The sequence below is a fragment of the Pollachius pollachius genome (assembly GCF_949987615.1).
Source record: "Pollachius pollachius genome assembly, chromosome: 17".
NCBI classification, from domain to species: Eukaryota; Metazoa; Chordata; class Actinopteri; order Gadiformes; family Gadidae; genus Pollachius; species Pollachius pollachius.
In genome coordinates this window covers 17,564,557-17,592,056 of record NC_136950.1, presented here as the reverse complement: position 1 = coordinate 17,592,056, position 27,500 = coordinate 17,564,557, and the positions used below count along the sequence as shown (strand labels likewise).

Here is a 27,500-nt window from a genome sequence, read left to right as displayed (position 1 = left end):
AGGATGACCTCACCCAGCAGGTGGTCTCCAGGGAGCTGGCCAAGCTCCGCAGGGTGCCGCTTCGCCGGCCGGCCGCTCTCACCGCCCGCCGCCCCCCCGCCGACAGGAAGCAGAATGACGTGGAGGCGGGGCTTAACGGCAGACTGGAGCACTACCTGAAGGACCTGGGCTTCCTGTCCCGAGACGGCTTCCTGTCCCAAGATGACTTCCTGGCCCAAGATGGCGTCCAGAGAGACAGCTTCAGGAGTCAGGTATGGAGAACCGACAGAGTCATCTCTCTCTCTCATCCATCAGGAAGTGGCTTTAGGATACGTACCAGTCAGCCTCAGAACAACCAAGGGAGCATCTTGCTCTAGGATGCTTAGTCCACAGAGACTGTGGACATTAGGGGAATCGGACCCTCCTCCTCCTCCTCCTCCTCCTCCTCCTGCCTGTCCTATTACTTCTCCTCCTCCTGCTCCTTCTCTTCCTCTTCTTCCTCCTCCCCCTCCTCCACCTCCCCGCTTCTCCTCCATCCCCCTCCTCATCGTTCTCCTCCTCCTCCTCCTCCTCCTCCTCCTCCTCCTCCTCCTCCTCCTGCCTGTCCTATTACTTCTCCTCCTCCTGCTCCTTCTCTTCCTCTTCTTCCTCCTCCCCCTCCTCCTCCTCTCCCCCCTCCTCATCCTTCTTCTCCCCCTCCTCCTCCTCCACCTCCCCGATTCTCCTCCATCCCCCTCCTCATCGCTCTCCTCCTTGTCCTCCTCCTCCTCCTCCTCCTCCACCTCCCCCCTCCTCCTCCCTCTCCTCCTCCTCCACGCTGGTTGTCCGGGCCCTGTGAGCTGGTGTCTCCCCAGGGTTGAGGGCCATGTTTTGGGGCCGAGAGAGGGGAGCTGAATGGAGCGGCCTCCAGACCTCTGCACGCACACCATTAGCGACCCGAGGAGCTCCGGAGCCCGGCCCGGTGCCTGTGTCTTTATGCTGCCCGGCGACGCACCGCGAGAGGGCCTCTCCGGGGGCCGCCCGCTGCAGGGAACATTAGGGGAGATTGCTTTTCAGACCATGACAGTTGCATATGCCTTTTATTACTAGCGCTCGCACACGCACCCAGGCATACGCACACACGCAGGTACATATACACATACGCACACATGCACATGCATACACATGGACACACGCCATACGCACACACACACACACATGCAGGTACACACACACACACACAGGTTTATACTAATGACCCAGAACAGGGTTTTCTATACATCTGTTTCACGGAGCGGCGTGTTCACCTGTTTTACGGTGTGTGTGTGTGTGTGTGTGTGTCTTGTATTATGCAAAGCACTTTGTAGCACTCGCTTTAAAAGGTGTTACATAAATACTGCTTATTGCTAGTGCTCCACTCCATTTGCTGGTTGGATGTTGAGTCTTGCTAACCAGCAGGATGAGGATGTGTGTACTGGGCCTGATGTTAAGTCTTGCTGACCAGGAGGTTCAGGAGCTCTGGCAAACATCCGACCCTCTGTTGGGTCGGATGTTTGCCAAACTGAAGGAGGTCCTCTCACTCTTCAGGTGGGTCTACTGGGCCCTCAGAGAGTCCCGGGGGGGGGCAGACTGTAGGGCCTCCACCTGGGGGGCCAGGGTGGTACGGTGGTTCAGGTGCTTGACTCCGCTCCGGGGGTTCTGGCTCCAGACCCGACCATCCTCAGTCCACCTGCAGGAGGCCTCCTCACCTCCCCTGCTCCTTAACCAGATGCTCCTCCGGATCCTCACTGTCAGTCTCTCCGGATAAGCGTCGGCTAAATCACATTACGCGGCATTAAGTAGGGGGGTGTTTTATAATTAATATTCTGATGACACCGGGAGATCAGGCCTGCAGGTTGTCTCAGTTCGATGGCTCCATGCATATTTCATGGTGGAGTCGTCTGGCTAAATGTGAGATGATTTGAGTTCTGGGACCTCTCCCCATGCCCCTGGCTGATGGTGCGCTGCGCGGCCGCGTCTGCTGGCAGAGGACACACACACACACACACCGGGCTCTGAGTGACAGCGGCCGACCCCGCCATTTCCATAAAGTAATTTCCAGGAGGTGCGGAGGTGTTTGATGTGGCGCGGGCCGCGGCCGGCCAGTTCAGTGCGGGTCAGCGGTCCCTCTCTGCTGAGGGGAGGAGGTTCCTGTTGGACACGACGCCACCCCAGAACCCCTCAGAACCCCTCAGAACCCCCCAGAACTCATCTCAGAACCACAGGGGCCAGCCAGGACTCACCGCAGAACCCCACATAACCCCTAAGAACCACTCAGAACCCAGCAGGACTCATCTCAGAACCCCTCAGAACCCCTCAGAACCCCCCAGAACTCATCTCAGAACCACAGGGGCCAGCCAGGACTCACCGCAGAACCCCACAGAACCCCTAAGAACCACTCAGAACCCAGCAGGACTCATCTCAGAACCCCTCAGAACCCAGCAGGACTCATCTCAGAACCCCTCAGAACCCCTCAGAACCCAGCAGGACTCATCTCAGAACCTCAGGGTTGAAGCAGGACTCACTTAGAACCTCAGGAACCATTCAGAACTCATCACAGAACCCATCCTGATCTCCACAAAGAACCACAGACCTGATCCTTACCTTGAGACAGAACCACAGAACCGATCCATGAAAGGGGTATTTAACTCAGTGTTTGTGTCTGGTGTGAATGGCATGATTGGTTTAGTCATGAGTCATGACAAAACATGCAAAAGAGGAAGATACTGAAGTATTGTGGCTTCTTCAGGAGCATCAGTACTAGAGTAGTAGAGTAGAGTAATATGAACATCCCTGAAGGTTGAACTATACCAAGTTCCATCCTAACCAGACGAGGTTAGGTTCTCTGAACTGTCTGATCCAGGGAGTCTCTTTAACCGGGCCGCGGAGTAACCCTGATGCCGTTCTGTTCCAGAACTCACCCGACGGGTTCTCAGACGTTGGCGTTGACGCCGGGCGGAAGAGTCAGAGACCCCCGCCCGGCTGGAGGACCACCACCCTCTACAGCCACCAGGACGGGAAGGGGAACCCCCCGCGCACCAAGGTGTTCACCAACAGCGGGCCGGGCCAGCCCAGCCACGCCTACCTGCCCCCCCCCCTCCAGAACTCTCTTCCCACCTCCGTCCAGAGCTCCGTCCAGAGCTCTGTCCAGAGCTCCGGGAGGAACAGCCCACTGTCGGGCCACCTGGAGAGCCTTCTGGCGGGGATCGCTGCCCCCCATGTGGACCCCCCAGGTGGGGGTGGAGGGAGGCAGCATCTCCCCAAGGGGAGGCTCCAGTACCTGGGGAACATCTGGCAGGAGCTCCAGGAGCCCCAGGAGTCTCGGCCCTCTGGGGTTGAGGAGGGCTCCAGAACAGCGTCCAGACCCAGCCTGGACAAGGTGCTGCTGAAGACCTCCTCCAACAGGCTGAAGGGGAAGGAGTCGCTCGGCGGGGTGGATGGTAAGGACCATGGATGGATGGGTGATGACTGGCAGATAGATGAATGAGCGATGGGTTAATGGGTGAGGGATGAATGAATGATGGATGTATGGTGGATTGGTGGTTGGATGATGGATGGATAGATGATGGCTGGATGATGGTTTGGATGATGGTTGGATGATGGATGCATAGATGATGGATTGATGGCTGGATGATGGATGAAGGACTGATGGATGCATGGCTGATGAATTTAGGAATGGATGATGGATTGATGGATAATGACGAATAAAGCATAACGCATTTAGGATGACTGGCGGAAGGATGAATGTCTGGATGTATCATGGATCAATAATGGTTGAACTATGAAACTATGAAACTGACAGTGGCTCCACCTCCACCCCTCTGTCCAGACCAGTACCTCCACAAGTTGATGAGCAAGCTGGTCCAACCAGGGGGCTTCAACATGGAGACCCTACTGAACCATCATCTGGACCACCAGGGTCCGGACCACCAGAGCCCACTGGCAGACCTATTCACAGCCCTGGAGTCAGCAAACCCCCCCGGACCAGGACCAGGACCAGGACCAGGAGCCGGAGACCGTGTGGCCCCGGGGTCCCAGGGCTCCAGGGGGGGTCCGGGTGGAAATAGACTTCCGCTGGTTCCCGTGAAGATGGAGTCCGGTCTGCACCAGGACCAGAGTCTGGACTTGGCTGGTGGGCAGCGAGGAAACCAGCAAGGTACAGAAGGAGACACTGCACTTATCACAGCTGTTAGCCTCTCCATACTCCTAGAGATGTGTCAGTCGGATGACGGTATTATCAACGTGTGTCTTCACAATGTAACGGAAGTTGGTTTAACGCATGAATTCTACTTCCTGTCTCCTCTCAGGCCAACAGATATCCATGTCAAACGCAGATCCGGACAACAAGGTGATTCAAAATTTCTCCTTATTCACCTGAATCCTCCTGTTCACACATGAATGACTTCGTCGTGTGACATGAATGACCTCATCATGACCTCAATCATGTGACATGAATGACCTCATCGTGCAACATGAATGATCTCAGTGTGTGACATGAATAAGCTCATCATGATGTGACCTGAACGACCTCACCATGACCTCAATCATGTGACATGAATGACCTCATCGTGCGACATGAATGACCTCATCGTGCGACATGAATGACCTCATCGTGTGACATGAATGATCTCATCATGACCTCAATCATGTGGCATGAATGACCTCATCGTGCGACATGAATGACCTCATCGTGCGACATGAATGACCTCATCGTGCGACATGAATGACCTCATCGTGTGACATGAATGACCTCATCGTGTGACATGAATGATCTCAGTGTGTGACGTGAATGACCTCCTCATCGTGTGACATGAACGACCTCATTGTGTGAAAGGTGTCCCGGTACTAAACCGATCTTCATCATCGTCACCGTCTGCAGCACGCGCTCTTCCTCTCCAAGCTGCTCCACCACCTGGACAGGGAGCCCTTCGGCGCAGCCCAGCAGGGGGGCCGGGGGCCTCTGGGGGGCCCCCAGAGGACGGTGGGTCTAGAGAACGTCCACAGCCAGACCACCCTGACCCACGGAGCCCCCCCGCCCGCCCTTCCCCGGGCGCGGCTGGGCCCCGCCGCGGGGAAGCAGGTGGTGGTGGTTGGGGGACCTGGGGGGCCGCGGGTGGAGGAGGAGGTCCCCCAGGGAGGAGGAGGAGGAGCAGGAAGAGGGAAGGAGGGGGAGGAGCCGCCCCAGAAGATGAAGATGAAGGCGGAGCTTCTGCACGTGGGGGTGAAGGAGTTCTCCAGCCGGGGCAAAGACCGCCACTTTGGCTACATTATCACCGACTCAGAGTGAGTGGCGTGCACGGCAGGGGTGTGCACGTGAGGAGCGTGCGTGTCAGGGGTGTGCACGTCAGGGGTGTGCACGTCAGGGGTGTGCACGTGAGGAGCGTGCATGTGAGGAGTGTGCATGTGAGGAGAGTGCACGTCAGGAGTGTTCATGTGAGGGGTGTGCACGTCAGGGGTGTGCACGGCTGGAGAGTGCATGTGAGGAGAGTGCACGTGAGGAGTGTTCACATGAGGAGTGTGAACATCAGGATTGTGCAGGAGTGTCTAGCGGCGTGGACAGAGAGGAGGCATGGAGATTTGTATGAATGTGTGTGGGTGTGTTTGTATGTGTGTGTTGGGGGGGGGTTCGTGTGAGTGAGATATGGAGAGAGACAGACAGAGTGAGACAGAAAGACAAACATGGTTCGGGAGAGAGAGAACGAGGGGGAGAGAGCAAGATGGAAATAGAGATAGCAGGAGTGAGAGAGGGAGAGAGAGAGAGACATAGCGAGAGAGGGAGAGAGAGAGAGAGAGAGAGTCATTACACCTTTTGCAGGTTCCATTTGCACCTCCTTGTTTGTTTCATTGGTTAAAAAAAAAGACACCTGCTCCCCTATTGCCTGGTGTGTGTGCCTGTGTGTGTGTGTGTGTGTGTGTGTGTGTGTGTGTGTGTGTGTGCCTGCATGTGTGTGTGTTTGATAGCCTATTGGCATGAGCGGCTCTGTATAAAATAGGTATTTGCACAGTGTCTATGGGCTGTATGTATTTCCATTGTAAAGTAAGTATTTATAGAATAGTATAGTAAAGATAGTATATACAGTATGCAGTACATGAGCGGTAGTAGTACTACAGCATGTATACATGTAGTACTATAGAGTATTGTATAGTAAATTTTAGTATGTAGTACTACAATACATTTGTAGTAGTACTTCTACAGTATGTATAATTACGTAGTACTACAGTACATTAGTGGTAGTACTTCTACAGTATGTATAATAACGTAGTACTACAGTACATTTGTAGTAGTACTTCTACAGTATGCATACTAATCTACCGCTACAATACATTTGAGGTTTTACTTCTACAGTATGTATAATAACACAGTACTACAGTACATTTGTAGTAATACATCGACAGTATGTATACTAACATAATACTACAATACATTTGAGGTAGTACTTCTGCAGTATGTATAAGGTAGTACTCTCTCTCCCCAGCTCTCTGTCGACGCGCCGTGGCTCGGATCTGATGAAGCGTCTGATGGAGAAACTCCACCTACACACCTCAGACCTCACCCAGCTGACGTAGGTCCACACACACGCTCGCAGACACACTCACACTCACACACTAGTGATGGTGCTAGACTAGTTACTGTTGTCAGGAACAGTTCAGCGTAGAGACAGAAAATAGAGAGAGAGAAAATATAGAGATAGAGATAGAGAGAGAGGGAGAGAGAGAGAGGGAGAGAGAGAGAGAAAATAGAGAGAGAGAGAGAAAAATAGAGAGAGAGAAAAATATATATATATATAGAGAGAGAGAAAACTACAGAGAAAGAGCGCTAGAGAGAGACAGAACTATTGAGAGAGAGAGAGAACTACAGAGGGAGAGAGAGAGCTAGAGAGAGACAGAACTATAGAGAGAGAGAGAGAGCTAGAGAGAGACAGAACCATAGAGAGAGAGAGAGAGAGAGCTAGAGAGAGACAGGACTACAAACAGAGAGAGAGAGAGAGAGAGAGACACACACACACAGAAATAGAGTGAGCGGGAGAGAGCCAGAGAGAGGGGGTGCGAGAAAGAGAGAGAGCCACAGAACTACAAAGAGCGAGATAGAGAGAGAGACACAGAAACAGAGAGAGCGAGAGGGAGGGGGTGTGAGAGAGAGCGAGTGCCAGCAGCGGTAGCATGTGGAGGCGAGGAGGGGGGGGGGCAAGTCCTTGAACCTCGAGTCCTCGCTCCGCGGTTCCGGCGCGGTGGCGGCGGCGGCGGCGCTCCGGGTTTAGCGGCAGACGGCGTAGGAAGACGAGGAGGAAGGCGATGAGGAAGGCGATCTCTTTCCCCAGGAGTCGGCTGCTCCTGGGGGCGTGGCCCACGCAGTGACCCACCCCCCTTGAATCACTCCTCCTCCCGCAGCGGTGGAGGACGGAGGAGACACGGCGCCGCCGCCCACGCCTCCTCCTCGCTCGCCCCGAGGGGAGGAGGAGGAGGAGGAGGAGGAGGAGGAGGAGCGGGACTCTTGAGTCATCGAGAAGCCGCTCTCCTCTCCTCCGGAGCGGCTTGTGTTTCCGCTCAGAGCGGGGAATGACGTCACACATGCGCGGCCGCGCAGCCCAGCACAGCAGCAGGATAGCCTACCTGCTGCTGGTTATTATTAGCAACACCGGTTCTAGCCGGGTTAGCCGTTGTTAGCCGTTGATGTTAGCAGGTGATCACGTATTACTCATTCTACTAGACAACTAGTAGAGTTATAGACCACTAGTAGACCTCTAGTAGAGTTATAGACCACTAGTAGACCTCTAGTAGAGTTATAGACCACTAGTAGAGTTATAGACCACTAGTAGACCTCTAGTAGAGTTATAGACCACTAGTAGAGTTATAGACCACTAGGAGACCTCTAGTAGAGTTATAGACCACTAGTAGACCACTAGTAGAGTTATAGACCACTAGTAGAGTTATAAACCACTAGTAGACCACTAGTTGAGTTATAGACCACTAGTAGAGTTAAAGACCACTAGTAGACCTCTAGTAGAGTTATAGACCACTAGTAGAGTTATAGACCACTAGTAGACCTCTAGTAGAGTTATAGACCACTAGTAGAGTTATAAACCACTAGTAGACCACTAGTTGAGTTATAGACCACTAGTAGAGTTAAAGACCACTAGTAGACCTCTAGTAGAGTTATAGACCACTAGTAGACCTCTAGTAGAGTTAAAGACCACTAGTAGAGTTAAAGACCACTTGTAGGGTTAAAGACCACTAGTACAGTTAAAGACCACTAGTAGCCCACTAGTAGAGTTAAAGACCACTAGTAGAGTTATAGACCACTATTAGTGATATAAACGACTAGTAGTGTTCTAAGAGCTCAAAACAGATAACAGAGAGAAACACAGCGTGACGGCTAGCTGATAGCATAGCGACCTGAAAGCCGCTCTCCTATAGCGCTAGTCTGGTAGCATCCCCCTCCCCCCATACCACACAGACACACACACACACACACACACACACACACACACACACACACACACACACACACACACACACACACACACCAACAGGTCAGTTTGATGTGTGGAGGGGGGGGGTGGATGAGCTATGGGCGGTCACATGAGGGGGAGCTGCGGAAATATTGACATTTACCTCAAACCAAACCAGCATCAGACACACACACACACACACACACACACACACACACACACACACACACACACACACACACACACACACACACACACACACACACACACACACACACACACACACACACAGGCCCACACGCACTCGCTCTCTGGGGGAAACAGACCTTGTGTATACCTGTGTGTTGCTGTGTTTTTGTGTGTGTGCTTATATGTATTTGTTTGTTAAGATTGTGAAGTTGTATTGGTGTTTCTCTGTTGTGTGTGTGTTTGTGTGTGTGAAGGATATGTGTCTGTGTTTGTTTGTGTTTTGTGTGTGTGTGTGTGTGGTACAGAGAGTGTTTGAGTGTTTCAGGGTATGTTGGTTGCATTGTTTTTTATGTGTGTTTATGTATAAGTGCCTAATCTCTTTGTGTGTGTGTTTCAGTGTGTTGGGGCCGGCTCTGACCTTCAGATTGGGACCAAACCCAGAGAACATCTCTACAGCCGACCTGGTGCAGCAAGCAGGTACACACACACACACACACAAACACACACACACACACACACACACACACACACACACACACACACACACACACACACACACACACACACACACACACACACACACACACACACACACATATACACTCACACACTAACACTCACACACAGACACACACACACTACATCAGACCTGGTGCATCTAGCAGGGACACACGGGCACACACTATCATACACACACATACACAAATATATATAGAAAGCCACACTCACTCATAGTTATATGCGACAGGGGATATATTGTATTCTGAATTCAACGTCTGCAACAAGCGCGCGTGTGTGTGTGAGCGATGGGGGAAATGAGTGTTTTGGCGGAAATGACTTTGAGGTGCAGTGTGAGACTGTCAATACCTTCAGATATCATCTGAGTCGCTATTGGTTAAGAGCTGTCTCATTCGGCTCTTCCTTTTTTCTCCTCTCCATCTCTCTCTCTCTGGCTCTCTCTCTCTTTATCTCTCTCGCTCTACCCCCCTCTAGCTCTCTCTCCGTCTCTTTCTCTCACATTCTCTCTCGTTCTCTTTCTCATTCTCTCTATCGCTCTCGATCTCACACATTATCTCGCGCTCTCTCTCTCTCTCTCTCTCTCTCTCTCGCTCTCGCTCTCGCTGGCGATCTCAATCACTCACTCTCTCTCTCTCCCTCTTAAGCTCTATCTCTTGCCCTGTTTCTCCCATTCCCTCTTTCGCGCTATTTCTCCCTCTCCCTCTCTCTTTCTGTCTCCCCCGTCTCTCGTCCTCCCTTCTTTGATGAGGTGGCGTCGTGTGGTGGGGGTTAATGAGGGTGGAAGGAGTCTGAAATGTCAGAGCAAATGTTAAGTCGACACCCTCGTCACCTGACCTGGCTGATCAATTATGAAGCACCCCCCCCCCCCCCCCCCCCCCCCCCCCCCCGCGCTCACCACAGGGGGGCTCCCAAGGAAACGGCGTGTCGGTGTATTCAAGGCGCTCAGCCCCCCTGGGGGGAGAAGGTGCGACAGCCTCGTCTCTCGCTAACAGACCAGAATGTGGAAGTTTAGATTTCATGCCGTCGACTTAAACACACAGCTGCCCCTCCCCCTCCGGTGGGACCCTGCCCCCGCCCCCCCCCGCCCAGACGGGAGGCTGGGATAGGTCGACGCAGCGGGGCCCTGGCTAATCCTGGGTGACCTTTGTCCCCTTCGCGTCCGTGTGTATGAGTGATGCCACGTCCTTCCGGTGAATTTATAAGCTGGATGTTTGGCTGACGCCTGCAGATCGTCCTTTTGTCGTTCTGGAATTCTGTCCATCTGTCGTGGTGTCCTTCTGTCATCTATAGTTCTATAGTTCGGTCATTTTCTTTCACAAGCATAGAATTTAAATTAGGTCTAAGAGACTAGCATGCAGTTCCTCTAGTGGCCTTTAGGGGGGTCACTAGGGGCTAGCGTGTAGTTCCTCTAACGTCCTTTAGGTTTGAGCCGCACTGCCTGAATATTTGCGTCTATTGGTGTCTTAGCATTGACCTTGTATCTATTTACACCCCGGTAATGGCCGACTAGCATGCAGTACCTCTAACGGCCTCTAGGGTGTTCACTGTAGAGACATGCATGTGCAGATTAGCATGCAGAGACTAGCATGTAGAAACGTGCATGTAGATAATGCACTTCCTCTAACAGCCTCTAGGGGGTTCACTGGAGACTAGCATGTAGTTGCTCTAACGGTCTTTAGGTGGTTCATGGTGGTTGGAGCAGAATGACCTGAAACCATTCTAAGAAAATAGGAAGAAGTGTGCTCTACCCTCGAGGGCAGACGAGTGCGACCCCCCCCCAGCCAGCCAGGACCGTGGTGCGGGTTCCTCATTCTTTTGATGCATTTACTTTCCCTTTATTTGCAAGTGCTGTTCTGAGATATCTCGTAGTTTGTTGGCTCCTTTTTTTTATTTTTGCTTTGCATGGACAACATCGACTTTAATCTGACAGACATCAGTTTGATCAAGCGTCTTACATTTGGAAGATGAAGTATCTGTGTTTTATCAGGTCACACGTCTATCAGTTACTCTCAGAACTATAAGTCACGCGATGTAGCCTGTTGGGCTTACCGTGTTTAAGAGACATTATCCCCCATGCACACAGAACCAACACACTAACATCCAGGACGAGGAACAAATCAAGCTCAGCAATCAAACGGGGAGACATTTGTTTGAGGGACATTTCATACGCTTGGAATCGGCCTACTTCACGCATCGTAGGCAGTTTGATACACACGGGCCAACGGCAGCTCTGTTCCACACGGAGCCATCGTGACCGATCTCCTCCGCTTCAAGCCGAGTGATGTCTCTGGCTGGGCTGGCTCCTGGTGGCGGTCCGCAGACCACCGGCTGTGCTGCTGCCGCCGCCGCCGCCGCCGCCGCCTTTGTGGGCATTTCATCTCGCCTCGCCTATTTTATCTGCGGCCGTCGAGGACTCTTTTTGCCGAGCGCAGATGGGCGCTGGCGTCCTTGGTCGCTGCGTGTCGTTCTGCACACGGCCGGGCGGTAGCCGGTGAATATGAAAGGTTTCTGGGCCGCGGAGGACAACGAGGTGGTCATTCATGTCCCGGTCTAAATGTGCCAAATATGGATTGATTTCCACTGCCGGTGGCCCAAAAACAGGGGAACAATGGCGTCATTGGGTGGACCCTCCATCTCCCGTGTGAAGCGGGGCTGACGTCACGGGCCCTACCTCCATATTGTTTACAGTGTGGGGGGGCCAGGGGTCGGGGGAGAGCTCTATAGAGACCCCGACACAAAGGACCTCCCCTGTACTGCCACTGCATCTTTTCTGAGCGGCTCCGCGGTGAAAGGCATGCTGGGAGGTCCGAGTGTACTGAAGTGGGTGGAGCCTCCTGTGTTCCGCTGGAAAACAAACGACACAAAGACGGTAATCCCTGCTCCGCACACAAAGAGCCATAGCGGGACTATTGCTAGGCTGTGTGTGTGTGAGTGAGTGTGTATAGGTGTGTGTGTATGTGTGTGTATGTAGGTATGTGGGTCTGTGTGTGAATGTGTGCGTGGGGATGTGTGTGTGTATGTAGGTACGTGGATGGGTGTAGGAGTGTGTGAATGTGTGTGTGTGTGTGCGCGCGTGTATGTAGGTGTGTGTGAATGTTGGTACGTGGGTGTGTGTGATTTTAGGTACATGGGTGTGTGTGTGTGCATGTGTGTGTTTGTAGGCACGTGGGTCTGTGTGTGTGTACGTAGGTACACGTGTGTGTGTGTGTGTGTGTGTGTAGGTACACGTGTGTGTGTGTGTGTGTAGGTACACGTGTGTGTGTGTGTATGTAGGTACACGTGTGTGTGTGTGTGTTTGTGAATGTGTGTGTGTGTGTGTGTGTTTGTGAATGTGTGTGTGTGTGTTTGTGAATGTGTGTGAGTGTGCGGACGTGTGTCTGTGTTTGTGAATGTGTGTCTGTGTGGGTCCGTGGTAGTGTGTGTGTGCGTGTGTTATTTATGCTTGTTTGTTTGCAGCGATCCTCACCCACTGCGGTGGGTATTCTTTATTTAACATCGTGTCGCCGGGCTGTTAGACTCATGATGGAATGCTCTCCGTCTTCCTCAGCACACCACTGAGCATGCTAAACACACACGTTCTACACACAGTACGTCACACATCTCCCCCACTGCACACACTCACATGCACTACTACAGCCACACGGTGCCGCGCACGCACACACGCACTACTGCAGTCAGACAACACCACACACACACACGCGCACGCAAAAACACTCGCAGACGCACGGACACACAAACGCATGCACGCTGTTATCTCTCTCTTGCTCGTTGGCTCGCTCTCTCTCTCTCTGTCTGTCTGTCTGTCTGTCTGTCTGTCTGTCTGTCTGTCTGTCTGTCTGTCTGTCTGTCTGTCTGTCTGTCTGTCTGTCTGTCTGTCTGTCTGTCTGTCTGTCTGTCTGTCTCTCTCTGTCTCTCTTTTGTGTAACATTAGCAGGTGTCTCTCGCTCCCAGTTCATTTAGGACTCTGTAGTAGATAGATTAGTGTTTGTTAAATTCAATACCACAGAGACACAGAGCGAGAGACAGAGAGACATGGTGATGTGAAAGAGAGAGAGGGGGAGAGAGAGAGAGAGAGAGAGACACCTGTTACTGTTACAGTTAGAGAGAGATGGAGAAGAGAGTGGGAGAGGGAAGGCATATATATAGAGCGAGACCTCCTCTTAATGTGTGTGTACATGCTTGCTATCTAACTCTTATTGGTGTGTGTGTGCGTGTCTGTGTTTATGTGTGTGCGTGTCTGTGTATGTTTATGTATGTGTCTGTTTTTGTGTGCGTCCGTCCGTTGAGTGTGTGTGTGTGCGTGCATGTGTGCGTTGTGTGTGTGTGTGTGTGTGTGTGTGTGTGTGTGTGTGTGTGTGTGTGTGTGTGCGCGTGTCTCAGCTGAAACAAAGCACGACGAAGCTTCAAAGTGGCCTGGTGACATTTTAGGCTTTCATTCTTCAAAGCTCTGCCTGCTTTTTGTACTTCCTTTCTGAGTAGAATCATATATATATATATATATATATATTATACACCCTCAAAAGGATTCCAGATGTCTGAGGACCTGCGGCCGAATGCAGGTTCAGCTCGTAGCCGTTTCAATAAAGAGCTTACAAAGATCTCTCTCTCTCTCTCTCTCTCTCTCTCTCTCTCTCTCTCTCTCTCTCTCTCTCTCTCTCTCTCTCTCTCTCTCTCTCTCTCTCTCTCTCTCTCTCTCTCTCTCTCTCTCTCTCTCTCTCTCTCTCTCTCTCTCTCTCTCTATATATGGATGGATGGATGCTACACTACACAACAACACATTGTTGGCAAGACTTACTGGTCAGTTCCGTCTCTCTCAGTCCATCATTCTTGGTCCTCAATCTCTTCCTCTCGTAGCCGGAGGTTCGGTTTCTCCTCCACGCATCTCTTAAAGGGATGTGCGCCTCCCCCTCTCAACCCATCTCTTAAAGGGACGTCTCCACGCATCTCTTAAAGGGACGTCTCCACGCATCTCTTAAAGGGACCTCTCAACCCATCTCTTAAAGGGACGTCTCCACACATCTCTTAAAGGGACCTCTCAACCCATCTCTTAAAGGGACCTCTCAACCCATCTCTTAAAGGGAAGTTTCAACCCGTCTCTTAAAGGGACGTTTCAACCCGTCTCTTAAAGGGACGTCTCAACCCGTCTCTTAAAGGGACATTTCAGCACGTCTCTTAAAGGGACGTTTCAACCCATCTCTTAAAGGGACGTTTCAACCCGTCTCTTAAAGGGACGTCTCTACCCGTCTCTTAAATGGACGTCTCAACCCGTCTCTTAAAGGGACGTCTCAACCCGTCTCTTAAAGGGACGTGAGCCTCCCCCTCAACCCGTCTCTTAAAGGGACGTCTCAACCCATCTCTTAAAGGGACGTGAGCCTCCCCCTCTCAACCCGTCTCTTAAAGGGACGTGAGCCTCTGTCTCTTAAAGGGACGTCTCAACCCATCTCTTAAAGGGACGTGAGCCTCTGACTCTTAAAGGGACGTCTCAACCCATCTCTTAAAGGGACGTCTCAACCCTTCTCTTAAAGGGACGTCTCAACCCATCTCTTAAAGGGACATCTCTACTCATCTCTTAAAGGGATGTGAGCCCCCCCCCTCTTAAAGGGACGCTCGCCGTCAGGTTCCTCCTCCGCTGACTGACTGAGGCTCGGCGCCGCTGAGTGACGCTCTGTCCTTGCGTGCGCTGAAGGACGGGGCGGCCCCTGAGACGCTGGGACACGTCGGGCCCCCGCCGGTCCCTGGGGGCGGCTTTTAATTACGACACTGGAACACAAGGGCGCCGTGTTACCCAGAATGCAGAGCAGCAGCGGGTCGTGGTTAGGGCGGGCCGCTTCCGGGGAAGCGGCGGCGGCGGCGTAATGGCGTTGCTCTCGGGGGGTGGAGGAGCCGTCTGGCGCCGGTCGCACTCCGCGTCCAATTACCTGCTCAGGCCCCGTGTGAGGACGGGCGGAGGGGGAAGGCTTTAGCGCTCACAACAGCCTCCCCCACTGCTGGTCCCCCTCCCAGAGGAGGGGAGGGGGAGGAGGAGGGCGGGAGGTGTTACATCAACACCTGGTAGTTGAAACAGTAGCCTTCTGACCTTCAAGACAGAGTCGAACACTACCTGGAAACCTTCCTCCTCCTCATCTCCTCTTCCTCCTCCTCCTCCTCCTCCTCCTCTCCCCTTCCTCCTCCTCTCTTAAAACTCGTCCGTCTCCTTCACCTCTCTCTCTTTTGTCCCAAACTTTCTCCCTCTCTCCATCTGTCTCTCACTCTCTATCTGTCTTGCCGTCTCTCTCCCTTCTTGTCTCTCTCTCTCTCTCTCTCCATCTGTCTCTCTCTTTTTGATGCTATGTTTTTGTCAATATCGCGCCTCGGTTTTTGTATTTTGTTTCTCCTTGTATTTCGTCTGGACCCCCCACTGCTCCCTCTATTAACATTCTCCACGCCATTCTCCCTCCCTCCGTTCAAAAGTGGAGAATGCTGTCACTTAAACCCCCCCCCCTCTCTTCCCTCCCCAACCCCCTCTCTCTCTCCTTCTCTCTCACATCCCCTCCCTCCTCTCTCTCCCCTCTTCTCTCTCGCCTCCTCTCCCTCCCTTCCTCTCTCTCTCGCCTCCTCCCCTCCCTCCTCTCTCTCTCTTCCCCCCCCCCCCCCCCCGCTCTCCTTCTCGCTCACAGCATGAACCTCCCTGAAGCACCCGGCCCCCCAAGACCTGACCAGTAGGAGCAGAACTGCCACTAGTCTGGGAGATCTCATTAGAGCGGTCTCTCCTCCTGCTCCTCTGAAGGGAACACAAGTTTAGCACCTTGTGTTTCCTTCCACTGATGGCTTTTTGTATGCATTCACACTTCATTAGCCTTCATTAGCCTAACAGGTAGGGGCTAGACAGGTCCCACCGGTAGGTTAGACATGTCACACTGGTAGGTTAGACAGGTCTTAAAGGTAGGGGTTAGACAGATCAAGGAGGTAGGTTAGACAGGTCACACAGTTAGGTTAGACAGGTCACAAAGTTAGGGGTTAGACAGGTCCCACCGGTAGGTTGGACAGGGCACACCGGAAGGGGTTTGACAGGTCACACCGAAAGGTTAGACAGGTCGCTCCGTCGGGTGAGACAGGTGGACCTCGGGGATTTGAACCCACCACTGCTGTCCACAACTCAGCCACTTAAAGGGCTGTTGTCGTGGTGACAGGTCTGTAATCAGAGGGGTAACCGTGGCGACGGGGACGAGCTCTTCCCGGTAATCAGACGGCTAAATGAGCAGGAGACGAGCTGTGTCGCCACCGCCGGCGCCGGCGCCAAGGTCTGCTCTCAACCAATCTGCTCTCGTTAACACGCCTCGGGATGAGCCGCCTCCCCATTGGTCGGCTGGCGGAGGTAACCCTGTGTGTCTTTTACCTGCCGGAACGTTCTGACATTAACGGACACATTGGCACGCAACCAGATGTCTTTAACACTTCAATGAAACATTTGGTGTTTCACACAAAACACTAAACGGTTTTGTGGTGTACCCTGCTAATGAGGGGGTCGTTAGGATCTACGAGGAGAAGGTATTAAGGGTTAGGCTCTCATGAAGAGGTTATAAAGGTGAGGTTCTAAGGGGGAGGTTGTTAGGTTCTAGGTTCTACAGAGGAGAAAGTAGTAAGGGTTAGGTTCTAAAGAGGAGGTCGTAAGGGTTAGGTTTTAAGGAGGAGGTTCTAAGGGCTAGGTTCGAAGGAGAAGGTTGTTATCTTCTACGATCTAGCATGAAGGAGAAAGTTGTAAAGGTTAGGTTGTACGGAGGAGGTTGTTAGCTTCTAGGTTCTAGGTTCTAGTTGTTGTGGTTCCTGCCGAGCTGGAGCAGGGGAGCAGACCTTCGGGGAGGACGACCCACCAGAGACGAGGTGGTCGGCACACCTCTGTGCGACGCTACAATAGACCCAGCTGCCAGCTCCCTTCTTCCTCATAATAACCCTAATCACAGTCCTCCTCCTGACGCAGTCCTAAGTAAAGCCCCGCACCGGTGACGTGGGCAGCATGCTAAACGCTGCGCCGCCGCGCTCTGCGTCGCGTACTGCCTCCCATTTTGACACCTGCAGGATCACCTCCACCCACCTCTCCAGCTGGTCCCTTGGAGCCCAGCCCGATGGAGCGTAATTGGGGAGACACACGCTATCTGATCCTCTCTCTGGGGGAGAGGGCTGACGTCTGTAGAGAGCAAAGACGTGCTATAGGCTGCTGGAGACGATTGGCAGGGGAGGAATGTTTAGCAGGACTGAGAGGCATACAGAACGTTATGAAAGGAACAAATCAAAAGGAATCCTGAACAAATCTCCCTCCAATGTGGCTTCTCAGGCTGGTGTTATGATTAAATTGTCTTCTTTGTACTCCTGTTTGTAAGCCCAGGTCGGCAGCCATTTTGTGTTTCCTGTGTTTTCCCTCCTAAAGTGAAAATGGTTGCCACACTGTGACAGCCAGTCGACGGCTCGGACTTCAAACGCAGGGGGAAATAAAGCCAGGACCGCTGTTTTAAATATTAAACACTCAATTTAAATACAAAAATTGGATAAAGTTCATTGCTATTTTGAGATTTTTTGGGGAGATTGCAATATTTCCCCGTAATATGAAATGCAATTTAAAACACCTATTAGGCTGAATTATAATAATAAGCACTTCTAATTTATAAAAGGAGACTTGACTATTACATGTAGGTGAGGTCATCCATTCAACAGCATTCAAAATGAGAATAAAAAAACCCGGACAATGGGTACAGACTACATGTTGAGTATCTGCGGGGTACAGTCTATTTGCTGTTACATGTTGAGTACAAGCAGGTTGTAAGGTACAGGCTATGTGCTGGTACATGCTGGGTGTTGGGTACAGACTATGTGCTGGTCTAGTGTGTAGATACAGATGGACTTGGATGCTGCAGGTTTATGTTACAGTCCTCAATGCCTCATGGATTCAGGAGGTGATTGATTGATGATGTGTGTCTTCAGATTGTCTCTTTAACTCAACATCCAGTTGATAATTGTCAGGACAACCCCTGTGCCCCTCCTCCCCTCCTCCCCTCCTCTCCCCCGTTCCCCCCCTCCCTCCCTCGCCCTGAGTGATGGTGTTGATGATGTCTGATGACAGTCGTAACCAATCCGCGGTAATGAGGTCACATTTGGTTCCCCGCGTGTTGTCCGCTCTGAAATCATCCTTCACACGACCGACCTGACACTCCCCACACCAGCGACCCGCTGCCTTTCACACCTCGGACCCTCCCGGCCAGGAGACCACCTGCTGGGAGGTGCAAGGAGGCAGACCCCTGGGAGCCACTAGGAGGCAGAGCCCCAGGAGACAGAGTGCTAGGAGGCAGAGCCCAAGAGGAGACAGACTGATAGGAGACAGAGCCCTAGGGGACAAATGACAGACCATTAGAGACAGACCGGTTCTCTAGGAGAACCTGGCTCAGCTCACCTGGTCTGTGACGGATTGATCTCTTCAAATAGACACTCTGGCCTCTCTCTCTCTCGCTGCCTCAATCTCTCTCTCTCTCTCTCTCTCTCTCTCTCTCTCTCTCTCTCTCTCTCTCTCTCTCTCTCTCTCTCTCTCTCGCAGCCTCTCTCTCTCTCTCGCAGCCTCTCTCTCTCTCTCGCAGCCTCTCTCTCTCGCAGCCTCTCTCTCTCGCAGCCTCTCTCTCTCGCAGCCTCTCTCTCTCTCTCTCTCTCTCTCTCTCTCTCTCTCTCTCTCTCGCAGCCTCTCTCTATCTCGCAGCCTCTCTCCCTCTCTCTCCCTCTCTCTCTCTCGCAGCCTCTCTCTATCTCGCAGCCTCTCTCCCTCTCTCTCCCTCTCTCTCTCTCTCTCTCTCAGCCTGTCCACCAGTCCCCTGTATCGTCTCCATATGGAGTGAATCTCCTGCTCTCTGTATCCATCTCTCTCTGAGATAAGAGATGAAGGTGTCTTGAGACCTCACACACAGCGTCGCTCCTCTCCTCCACCCCCACAGCAGGCGGGAGGGGTGACAGGGTCTCCGCTCCGCCACCGGGAAGGACAGACAGACAGACAGACAGACAGACCTACTGACCCACTCTTTCAGAACATTCGATAGAAAACGAGAAACTTTCTCATCGGTAGCGGAGGGAATGTACTTTGAAATATAACCCTAACCCTAACAGGACATGCTTTCTGTGTATTATTGACCGTCAGAAAAGAGGGAGGTGAAAGTGTGTATACGATAGGAACATGTACACATATCGCTCGGCGTGTTGATGTAAATGTGGTGCGAGCAGGCAGTGTTCTGAGCAGGATGTCCACACCAACACATCATTTAATCTGGCCTCGGCTATCGGCTAGTCATGCCTAAATCAACGGAACTGTGCATGAGATGCGGTGCCAAGGAAGTGTGTGTATGTACTGTTAGAGTGTGAGTATTTGTGTTTATGGGAGTGTGTGTGTGTTTATGAGCATGTGTGTGTGTGTTTGTGTATGTTTCTTTCTGTTTATGTGAGTGTGCGTGAGTGTTTGCGCGTGCACGTGTGTGTGTGTTTGTATGTTTCTTTTTGTTTGTGTGAGTGTGCGTGAGTGTGTGTGTGTGTGTGTGTTTATGGGAGTGTGTGTGAATTTGTGCGTGTGTGTGTGCACGTGTGCGTGTGTACGTGTACGTCTGTGTGTGTGTTAAACCTGTAACCACCACAGCAGCTGTCTAGGAAACCAGCGGCAGAGTTTAGCCAATCAGACGCAGTGTCACTAAACCTGTCGGATGTGATTCACATCACATGGTCGGGGTGTCATCGCCCTACACACCTCCCCTCCTTTAAGTCACTGCTGTCTCCTGTCTCCTTCCTTTGCCTCTTGTCCCCTTCCTCAGTCTCCTGTCTCCTAGCGACCATGTAGAATCGGTGTCAGCTTTGATCAAAGTGAAACCCTTTCTACACACAGTGTCAGTTCAGCCAATCAATTCATTAACAAGCTCTCTGTCTGCGTGTCCGTGCGTGCGTGTGTGTGCGTCTGAGTGTGTGTGTGTGGGTGCACATTTAGATTCAGCCGGGCAGACAGTGTAGCCTTGCTGGACTCTGATTGGTCGGTGCTTGTCGAGGTTACTCATTAGGGAGTATGTGATTCTAGCGCTGTCAGAGAGATGGGTCGCTGGCTGCTGAACACCCCCCCCCACACTACGCTCTCCCTCATTGGCTGCCCGCAGCATGTGACCCTGGCCGGGGGGGTCGTGAGAGGGGAGATATGAAGGAGAGTAATATCCTCCCGCGGTGACATGTGGACATATACCTGGAGATGAGATTAGCAGCGGAGTCAGATAACATGTCCGGCATGTCTCACCCCAAGCTGGTCGCTTCACACACAGGCTGATAGCTGTAGCTGCTCTAATATAACACCTCTCTATCTCCCTCCTGCTCTCTCTCTCTCTCTCTCTCTCTCTCTCTCTCTCTCTATTACATTTTCTATATTTGTAGCCATCTGAATACTCCTTTGCATCTCTTTTTCTTCCTCCTACTCTCCTGCTCTCTGTCTCCCCCTTCTCCTCACCCTCCTCTCTCATCCTTCCCAACCTCTCCCCCCCCCCCCCCCCCCCCACTGTGTATAATATCTCCCAGCCAGACATCCTCTGAGTGGCAGCTTTAATATGGCCGTGATGTCTCCTTGATAAGCTCTTCCTCCTCCGCAATAAACACTTTAGTCACAGAGGGGGAGAGAGGGGAGAGAGAGAGAGGAAGGGAGGGAGAGGAGGGAGGGGGGGTGAGAGAGGAGGGAGGGGAGGAGGGGAGAGAGAGAGAGAGGAAGGGAGGGAGAGGAGGCGAGAGAGAAGAGGGGAGATAGGAGGGGAGAGAGAGGAGGGAGGGGATGTGAGAGAAGGAGAGAGAGAGAGGGGGTTGGGGAGGGAAGAGAGGGAGGGAGGAGAGAGAGCAGAGAGAGAGAGAGAGTGAGTGGAGAGGAGAGAGAGACAGTGGAGGGGATTGAGATCTAGAGATAAGGAAAAGAAGAGTGAGAGAGAGTGAGAGGAGAGCGAGAGGATAGAGTGAGAGAATGAGTGAGGGGGGTTCAAAGAGGAGAGGAGCAGAGATGGAAGTTGTCTCGCGATTATATGCATATGTTTACAGTTTTGTTGACAAAAGTAAATACAGTGTGTGGGTGTGTGTGTGAGTGCATGTTTCTAGGTGTGTGTGTATGTTTGTGTGTCTGTGTCGGTGTGTTTGTGTCTGTGTGTGTAGGTTGATCTAATCTTTGACTCAGGGGGCTCCCGGGCTGTGGGGGTCCTCATTAGGACTAAAACGATATGTGACCTTTCAACACACCAACACACCCACACTAATTACCCTGCCCCTAACCTTCAGCTCGACCAATCATACGAGGCCTTCTTCGGAACGGAACCTTGCTTAGAAACAAGCTCCTCCCACCTCTCATCCAGAGCCAATCACCTTTCGTCGTCTGTCTAAAGTTGTCCTAGGTGTCTCTCTCTCCCTCACTATCTCTAGTTCTCCTCAATTTTCTCCCCCCCCCTCTCTCTTTCTCTCTATATTTCTCCCTCTTTTTCTCCACCCTCCCTCTCTCTCTAGTCTCCTCATCTCTCTCTCCCTCCCCCCCCCCCTCTCACCCTCTCTATCTGTCTCTCTGAGATGTTTTTCAGATGTTGTTTAAAACACCTGAGTGTCCTACAGCTAGCTTCGTCAGCGTGGAGCAGGACTGGGAGAAAGATTAAAAGACTAATTAAAGGGCCGGCGCACAGCTAGCTCCCTCATTAGCATAGCCTTGATGTGGAGACACAGGCTTTAAAACGCGCGTATTCAAATGCTAACAAACTCCATTCAATCCCAACCACTTATTATTTTCCCTCTGTCATTTGTTCTATTAAGGGACCCATTCTTTTGTGTTGTTGAGCATAAATGTTGCTATCAAAGCTAGCCGTGTTTTTTTTTTTTTTATGTGAATGTTGCTATCAATGCTCACAGCCGTTGTGTGTTTTTTTCCAGTGTGAATGTAGTTATCAGTGCTAGCTGTGGTTGTGATTCTGGGTTTTTGTGTCTATAACAACGGTTGTGTGTTTTTTCCAGTGTGAAGGTTATAATCAGAGCTAGCTGCGGTTTTGTTTCTGGGGGTAAACGTTGCTATCAAAGCTGACAGCGGTTGTGCGTTTTCCAGTGTAAGTGTGGCTATCACTGCTAGCCGTGGTTGTGTATCTGGGTGTAAACGTTGCTATCAAAGCTAACACGGTTGTGTTTCCCAGTGTGAACGTTGCTATCAAAGCTAACAACGGTTGTGTGTTTTCCAGTGTAAACTTACACTGGAAACTTACACAACCACGGCTAGCACTGATAGAGACACTTGTGTCTCTATCAGTGCTAGCCGTGGTTGTGTGTTTTCCAGTGTAAGTGTCTCTATCAGTGCTAGCCGTGGTTGTGTGTTTTCCAGTGTTAGTGTGGCTATCAGTGCTAGCCGTGGTTATGTATCTCAGCATACATTTTGCCATCAAAGCTAACAAAGGTTGTCCGTCGTCCTGTCTGAACGCCGCTGCTGGAGTTAGCGCGGCGGCGCGGAGGGAAGTGCCATAGTTGAGTGTTGCGTCTTTGATTTGCATGAGAATGCGTCTCCTAAACAAAGCGGTGTCGGCGATATCTGATGAGGTCGTCGCGTCGCAGGATTCATCTCGGCGGGAACAAAGCGCCCGGATAATTACAGGAAATTAGCGAGCGCTCCTCTGATCGCCTTCTCCTCCGCATCCTGCTCTCCCGTTGCCACGGCGATACGTCCCGTTCGTACATACATTATAACAGACGCGGCGTCGTCCGCGGGCAAGGACCCCAACCAGACTCCACAGTAAACACACGCGGTTGACTGTAGACGTTCATTCATGTTATCTGACTGAACCACCCGCACATTACAGCTGTTGTGTTGGGTCAATGATGCATGTGTGAAGAAATTCCTATGAAAACCAAAATCTAAACGTATATATTCTATGTTGTGTTAATGGTTTCCGATGCGTTCATGTGTTGATTGATCTTTTCTGGAAACCAAAGCTGAATACCAGAATGCCCTTATATACCTGTACACGCACACACACGCACTGTTCATAGACACACACACCATTCACACACACACACACACACACACACACACACACACACACACACACACACACACACACACACACACACACACACACACACACACACACACACACACACAGACATACACACACAGACACACACCTTTCACAGATACGCACACATACACACCATTCAAGGACACACAAAACCAACACACACACACACCATTCACTGACACACAAACACACACATCATTCACAGACACACACACACATACACACCATTCACAAACACACACACACACCATTCACAGACACACAAACACACACACCATTCACAGACACACACACACACACCATTCACAGACACACAAAAACAACACACAAACTCACAGCTGGGGGTAGTCTATGCTAAATGTTGATCTAAGACGCTCCTTTGAATAAGACTCCTAACTGTGTGTGTGTGTGTGTGTGTGTGGGTGGGGGTGTGTGTGTGTGTTTGTGTGTGGTTGTGTTACAGTGCAGGAGAAGCAGCAGCTGGGGAAGGAGGCTGGTCTGACGATCCTGGAGGCCGGAGTCAGTGATGTGAGTCTCGTTTATACTCGTGTGTGTGTGCGTGTGCGCGTGCGCGTGTGTGTGTGTGGTTGGCTTAAATGTAATTTAAAAGTATGATTTAGGCATATGATTTTGCTCTGTGATTCAACTGTGACTTCAGTTTGTGATCTGAGGAGTTGTACACAGACTAAGACTTTTAAAAAAATACATATATATTTTTTTACTGGCACTTTAAACAATTGATTTAAGCAATTTCATGTCAGTGTGAATTAGGACTTATTCAGCATGTGATTGAGATTTAGAACTGATTTCAGTGCATATGATAACACTGTGGTTTTGGTGTTTAATTTCAGCAGGTTCTTTGCCCTATGATCTAATTTAAGATTTATGTGATCTTTCTCAGCCAGTGATATTAGCATGTGATTTTCCTCAGCCAATGATCTTGGCGTGTGATATCTCTCAGCCAATGATCTTAGGTTGGGATTTCTCTCAGCCAATGATCTCAGGTTGGGATTTCTCACAGCCACTGATCTCAGCGTGTGATTTCTTTCAGACAGCCAGTGATCTTAGCGTATGATTTCTCTCAGCCAGCGATCTTAGGTTATGATTTCTCTCAGCCAGTGATCTCAGCGTGTGATTTCTCTCAGCCAGCGATCTTAGGTTATGATTTCTCTCAGCCAGCGATCTTAGGTTATGATTTCTCTCAGCCAGTGATCTCAGTGTGTGATTTCTCTCAGTCAGCCAGTGATCTTAACGTGTGATTGGGATCCAAGCGTGTGATCCCTCACAACCACTGATCTTGGCGTGTCTTTCCAGTGTCTTGGCATGTGAGGTGCACCTGCGGTCTGAGTCCTCCTCTCCAGACGAGGGCCATAGAAAGCCGCTCTCTTTGATATCTGCATCCATATTCACGGCCCGCCGGCGTGCGCTGTTGTCTCCATGGTAAATAACCGACAACAAAACACATGGCGCGCGCGTCTCCTCCACGCATCGGCTAAGTGTTAATCAGCGGCCGGCGCAGCTCAGTAACCACATTATGTGGAGTGGCGTGTCTATGTGGGCGGCGGGGGTGTCCGTGAGGAGGAGGAGGAGGAGGTAGAGGAGGAGGAGGAGGAGGACAGGGATATGAAAGAGGACAGCCAGATAATACTTGTGACGGTTCAGTTGAAAGAGAGGGCCTGATAAATATTCATTCCTCAGAGGTGGGGTTGTAATCAGCGCTCTATTGATGTGGTCTGCCTCTTCGCCTCTACCTCGCTCTCTCTGTCTCTGTATATCTCTCTACCTGTCTCTCTACCTCTCTGTCTCTCTACCTCTCTTTCGCTGTCTCTCTATCTGCCTCTCTCTCTTGCTCTCTCTCTCTCTCTGTCTCTCTCTCTCTCTGTCTCTGTCTCTCTCTCTCTCTCTGTATCTCTTTCGCCCTCTCTCTCTCTTTCTCCCTCTCTCTCTGTATCTCTCTCTCTCTCTGTTCCTCTACCTCTCTCTCTTGCACTCCTTCTGTCTCGCCGCACTAAACGGACGGCATGTGACATGACAGCGGTTGCTACGGGCAACAGCAGAGTCGCTGCGTTAGAGACTGGATGCCATCACCTCTCCCCTCTCCCTCTCTCTCCCCCTTCCTCCCCTCCTACTCTCCTCCTCTGCTCTTTTAACATCCCCTCATTTACCTCATCCTTCTTGTTTTTTTTTCTGTTATTGCCGCTGTGTTCTGTCACTCTCTCTCTCTCTCTCTCTTTACCTCTCTCTCTCTCTCTCTCGCTCTCTCTTTACCTCTCTCTCTCGCTCTCTCTCTTTACCTCTCTCTTTACCTCTCTCTTCTGTCTCTCTCTCTCTCTCTCGCTCTCGCTCTCTCTCTCGTTCTCCTCCTGTGTTTAGCGGCTGTGTCTGTCACATCAGGCCCATTAGTAGATAATTAGCTGCAATCATAGCTTCTCCACTGGAGGAGGAGGAGGAGGAGAGAGAGGAGGAGGAGGAGGAGAGAGAGAGAAGACAGCAGCGGGAACATGAGGAGGAGGAGAGAGAGAGGAAGGAGAGCAGGGGGGCTATGTTCCTCCTCAGGAAATGTCTGACTGTCTGTGTCTGACTGTCTGTGTCCATCTGTCTGTGTCATATGTCTGTGTCCGTCTGTCTGTGTCCGTCTGTCTGTGTTGTCTGTCTGTGTCTGACTGTCTCGGTCTGGCTGTCTGTCTCTGTCTGGCTGTCAGTCTGTCTGTCTGTCTGTCTGTCTGTCTGTCTGTCCATCTGTCTGTGCTTGACTGTGGTGTTGCATGTTCTGTAAATAGAGAGTGGAGTATTAGCGGACTAATCCCCCTCTTCCCTCTTGGTCTTATTGTAACCGTGCGTTATATATTATTATACGTACTGTGTTATTATCTGTAGTATATTATTATAAAGATACTGATCAGACGCATCCGCAGGGAGCGCGAGCCTAGACAGAGGAGAGAGAGGGCGTGCAGACGCTGGAATGGGTTTCAGCGTTTCTCATTTCATACCAGCGCCTGCCCAGCGCTGGGAGATTGAGGCGTCAGAAGGAGCCCTGAGTCTGAGTAGAGGAACAGAGCGCAACACCGGGGGCCCCTGGGGACGGGGGGGTTCTGGTGGTATGTTGTGGTGGTGTGGTGTGTTGCGTTGGTACGGTATGGTGTGTTGTGCATCACACCATATGTTGTGGCTTGTGTGTGCAGTGTGTTGGGTTGTGGTGTATTTTGTGTTGTTGTGCTGAGGTGCTGTGCCGTAGCATTGTGGTGTGTTGTGTTTTGGGGATAGAGGTGGAGGTGCCGTGTTCTGGTGTCGTGTGTGTTGGGTTGTGTGCGTTGTGTTGTGGTGTTTTGGGGATAGGGTTGGAGGTGGTTGGGTCTGGTATAGTGTGTGGGGTGTGGGTTTGGAGGTGGAGGTGATTGGGACTGGTGTGTGGTGTGGTGTGATTAAGTCTTCAGGGTTTTTACTGAGGAGGAGCTGAGGGAGACGTTTGGGGGAAGGAAAGTCAATAGCAGGAGATGAGGGATAAGCAAATGTCAACACAGGAGGGGAGGGACACCAATCAATAATCACCAATATCAGGATCCGGATAGATAGATGACCACAGTCTCATCCCCGCGCTCACAGGGCTGGGAGCTAATCAGGGTTTAACCTGCAACGCTTACCTCACTGAACACAGTCTAACTGAACACAGTCTTACTAACCACAGCCTTACTAAACACAGTCTAACTGAACACAGTCTTACTAACCATAGCCTTACTAAACACAGTCTAACTGAAGAGTCTAACTAAACAGTCTAACTGAACACAGTCTTACTAACCACAGCCTTACTAAACACAGTCTAACTTAACACAATATAGCTAAACACAGTCTAACTAAACACAGTCTTACTGAACACAGTCTAACTAAACAGTCTAACTGAACACAGTCTTACTAACCACAGCCTTACTAAACTCAGTCTAACTTAACACAGTCTTCCTAAACACAGCCTTACTAAACACCATCTTACTGAAGACAGTCTAACTAAACAGTCTAACTGAACACAATCGAACTAAACACAGTCTAACTAAACACTAAGTCTAACTAGCACGTGCGTGCGTGCGTTATTCTGCTATGATTTTAAATGTTGTGTTAAAACACCTTACATATATGTTTCCTACATGTTTACATCCTACACAAAGTCTGTACGTAGCAGGTCAGGGCAGGGGCTTGGTCAAGGGCCCAGATGTTGATCTGAGAGTCCAGATGTGGAGGTGAAAGGTCAAGACGACCTGCTCTGCTGGGGGTCGGCGGCCTTTGAGCCTTTTCCTTT

General features: G+C 51.2%; 1 protein-coding gene across 1 annotated transcript in view; it reads left to right on the top strand.

Annotated features, from left to right (window-relative positions):
• The window catches only part of LOC307088693 (receptor-type tyrosine-protein phosphatase N2-like), a gene marked incomplete at both ends in the record, with an annotated part of 65,382 nt that overhangs the window by 17,193 nt on the left and 20,689 nt on the right, over positions 1-27,500 (top strand). Inside the window, 9 exons of the mRNA XM_079754645.1 lie at positions 1-251; positions 2,912-3,437; positions 3,827-4,153; positions 4,305-4,345; positions 4,877-5,077; positions 5,186-5,280; positions 6,474-6,560; positions 9,034-9,113; positions 23,676-23,740. The exon at positions 1-251 is cut by the window's left edge and continues 12 nt beyond it. Coding sequence (XP_079610771.1) covers positions 1-251; positions 2,912-3,437; positions 3,827-4,153; positions 4,305-4,345; positions 4,877-5,077; positions 5,186-5,280; positions 6,474-6,560; positions 9,034-9,113; positions 23,676-23,740 — 1,673 coding nt within the window. The remainder of the gene's footprint in view (positions 252-2,911; positions 3,438-3,826; positions 4,154-4,304; positions 4,346-4,876; positions 5,078-5,185; positions 5,281-6,473; positions 6,561-9,033; positions 9,114-23,675; positions 23,741-27,500) is intronic.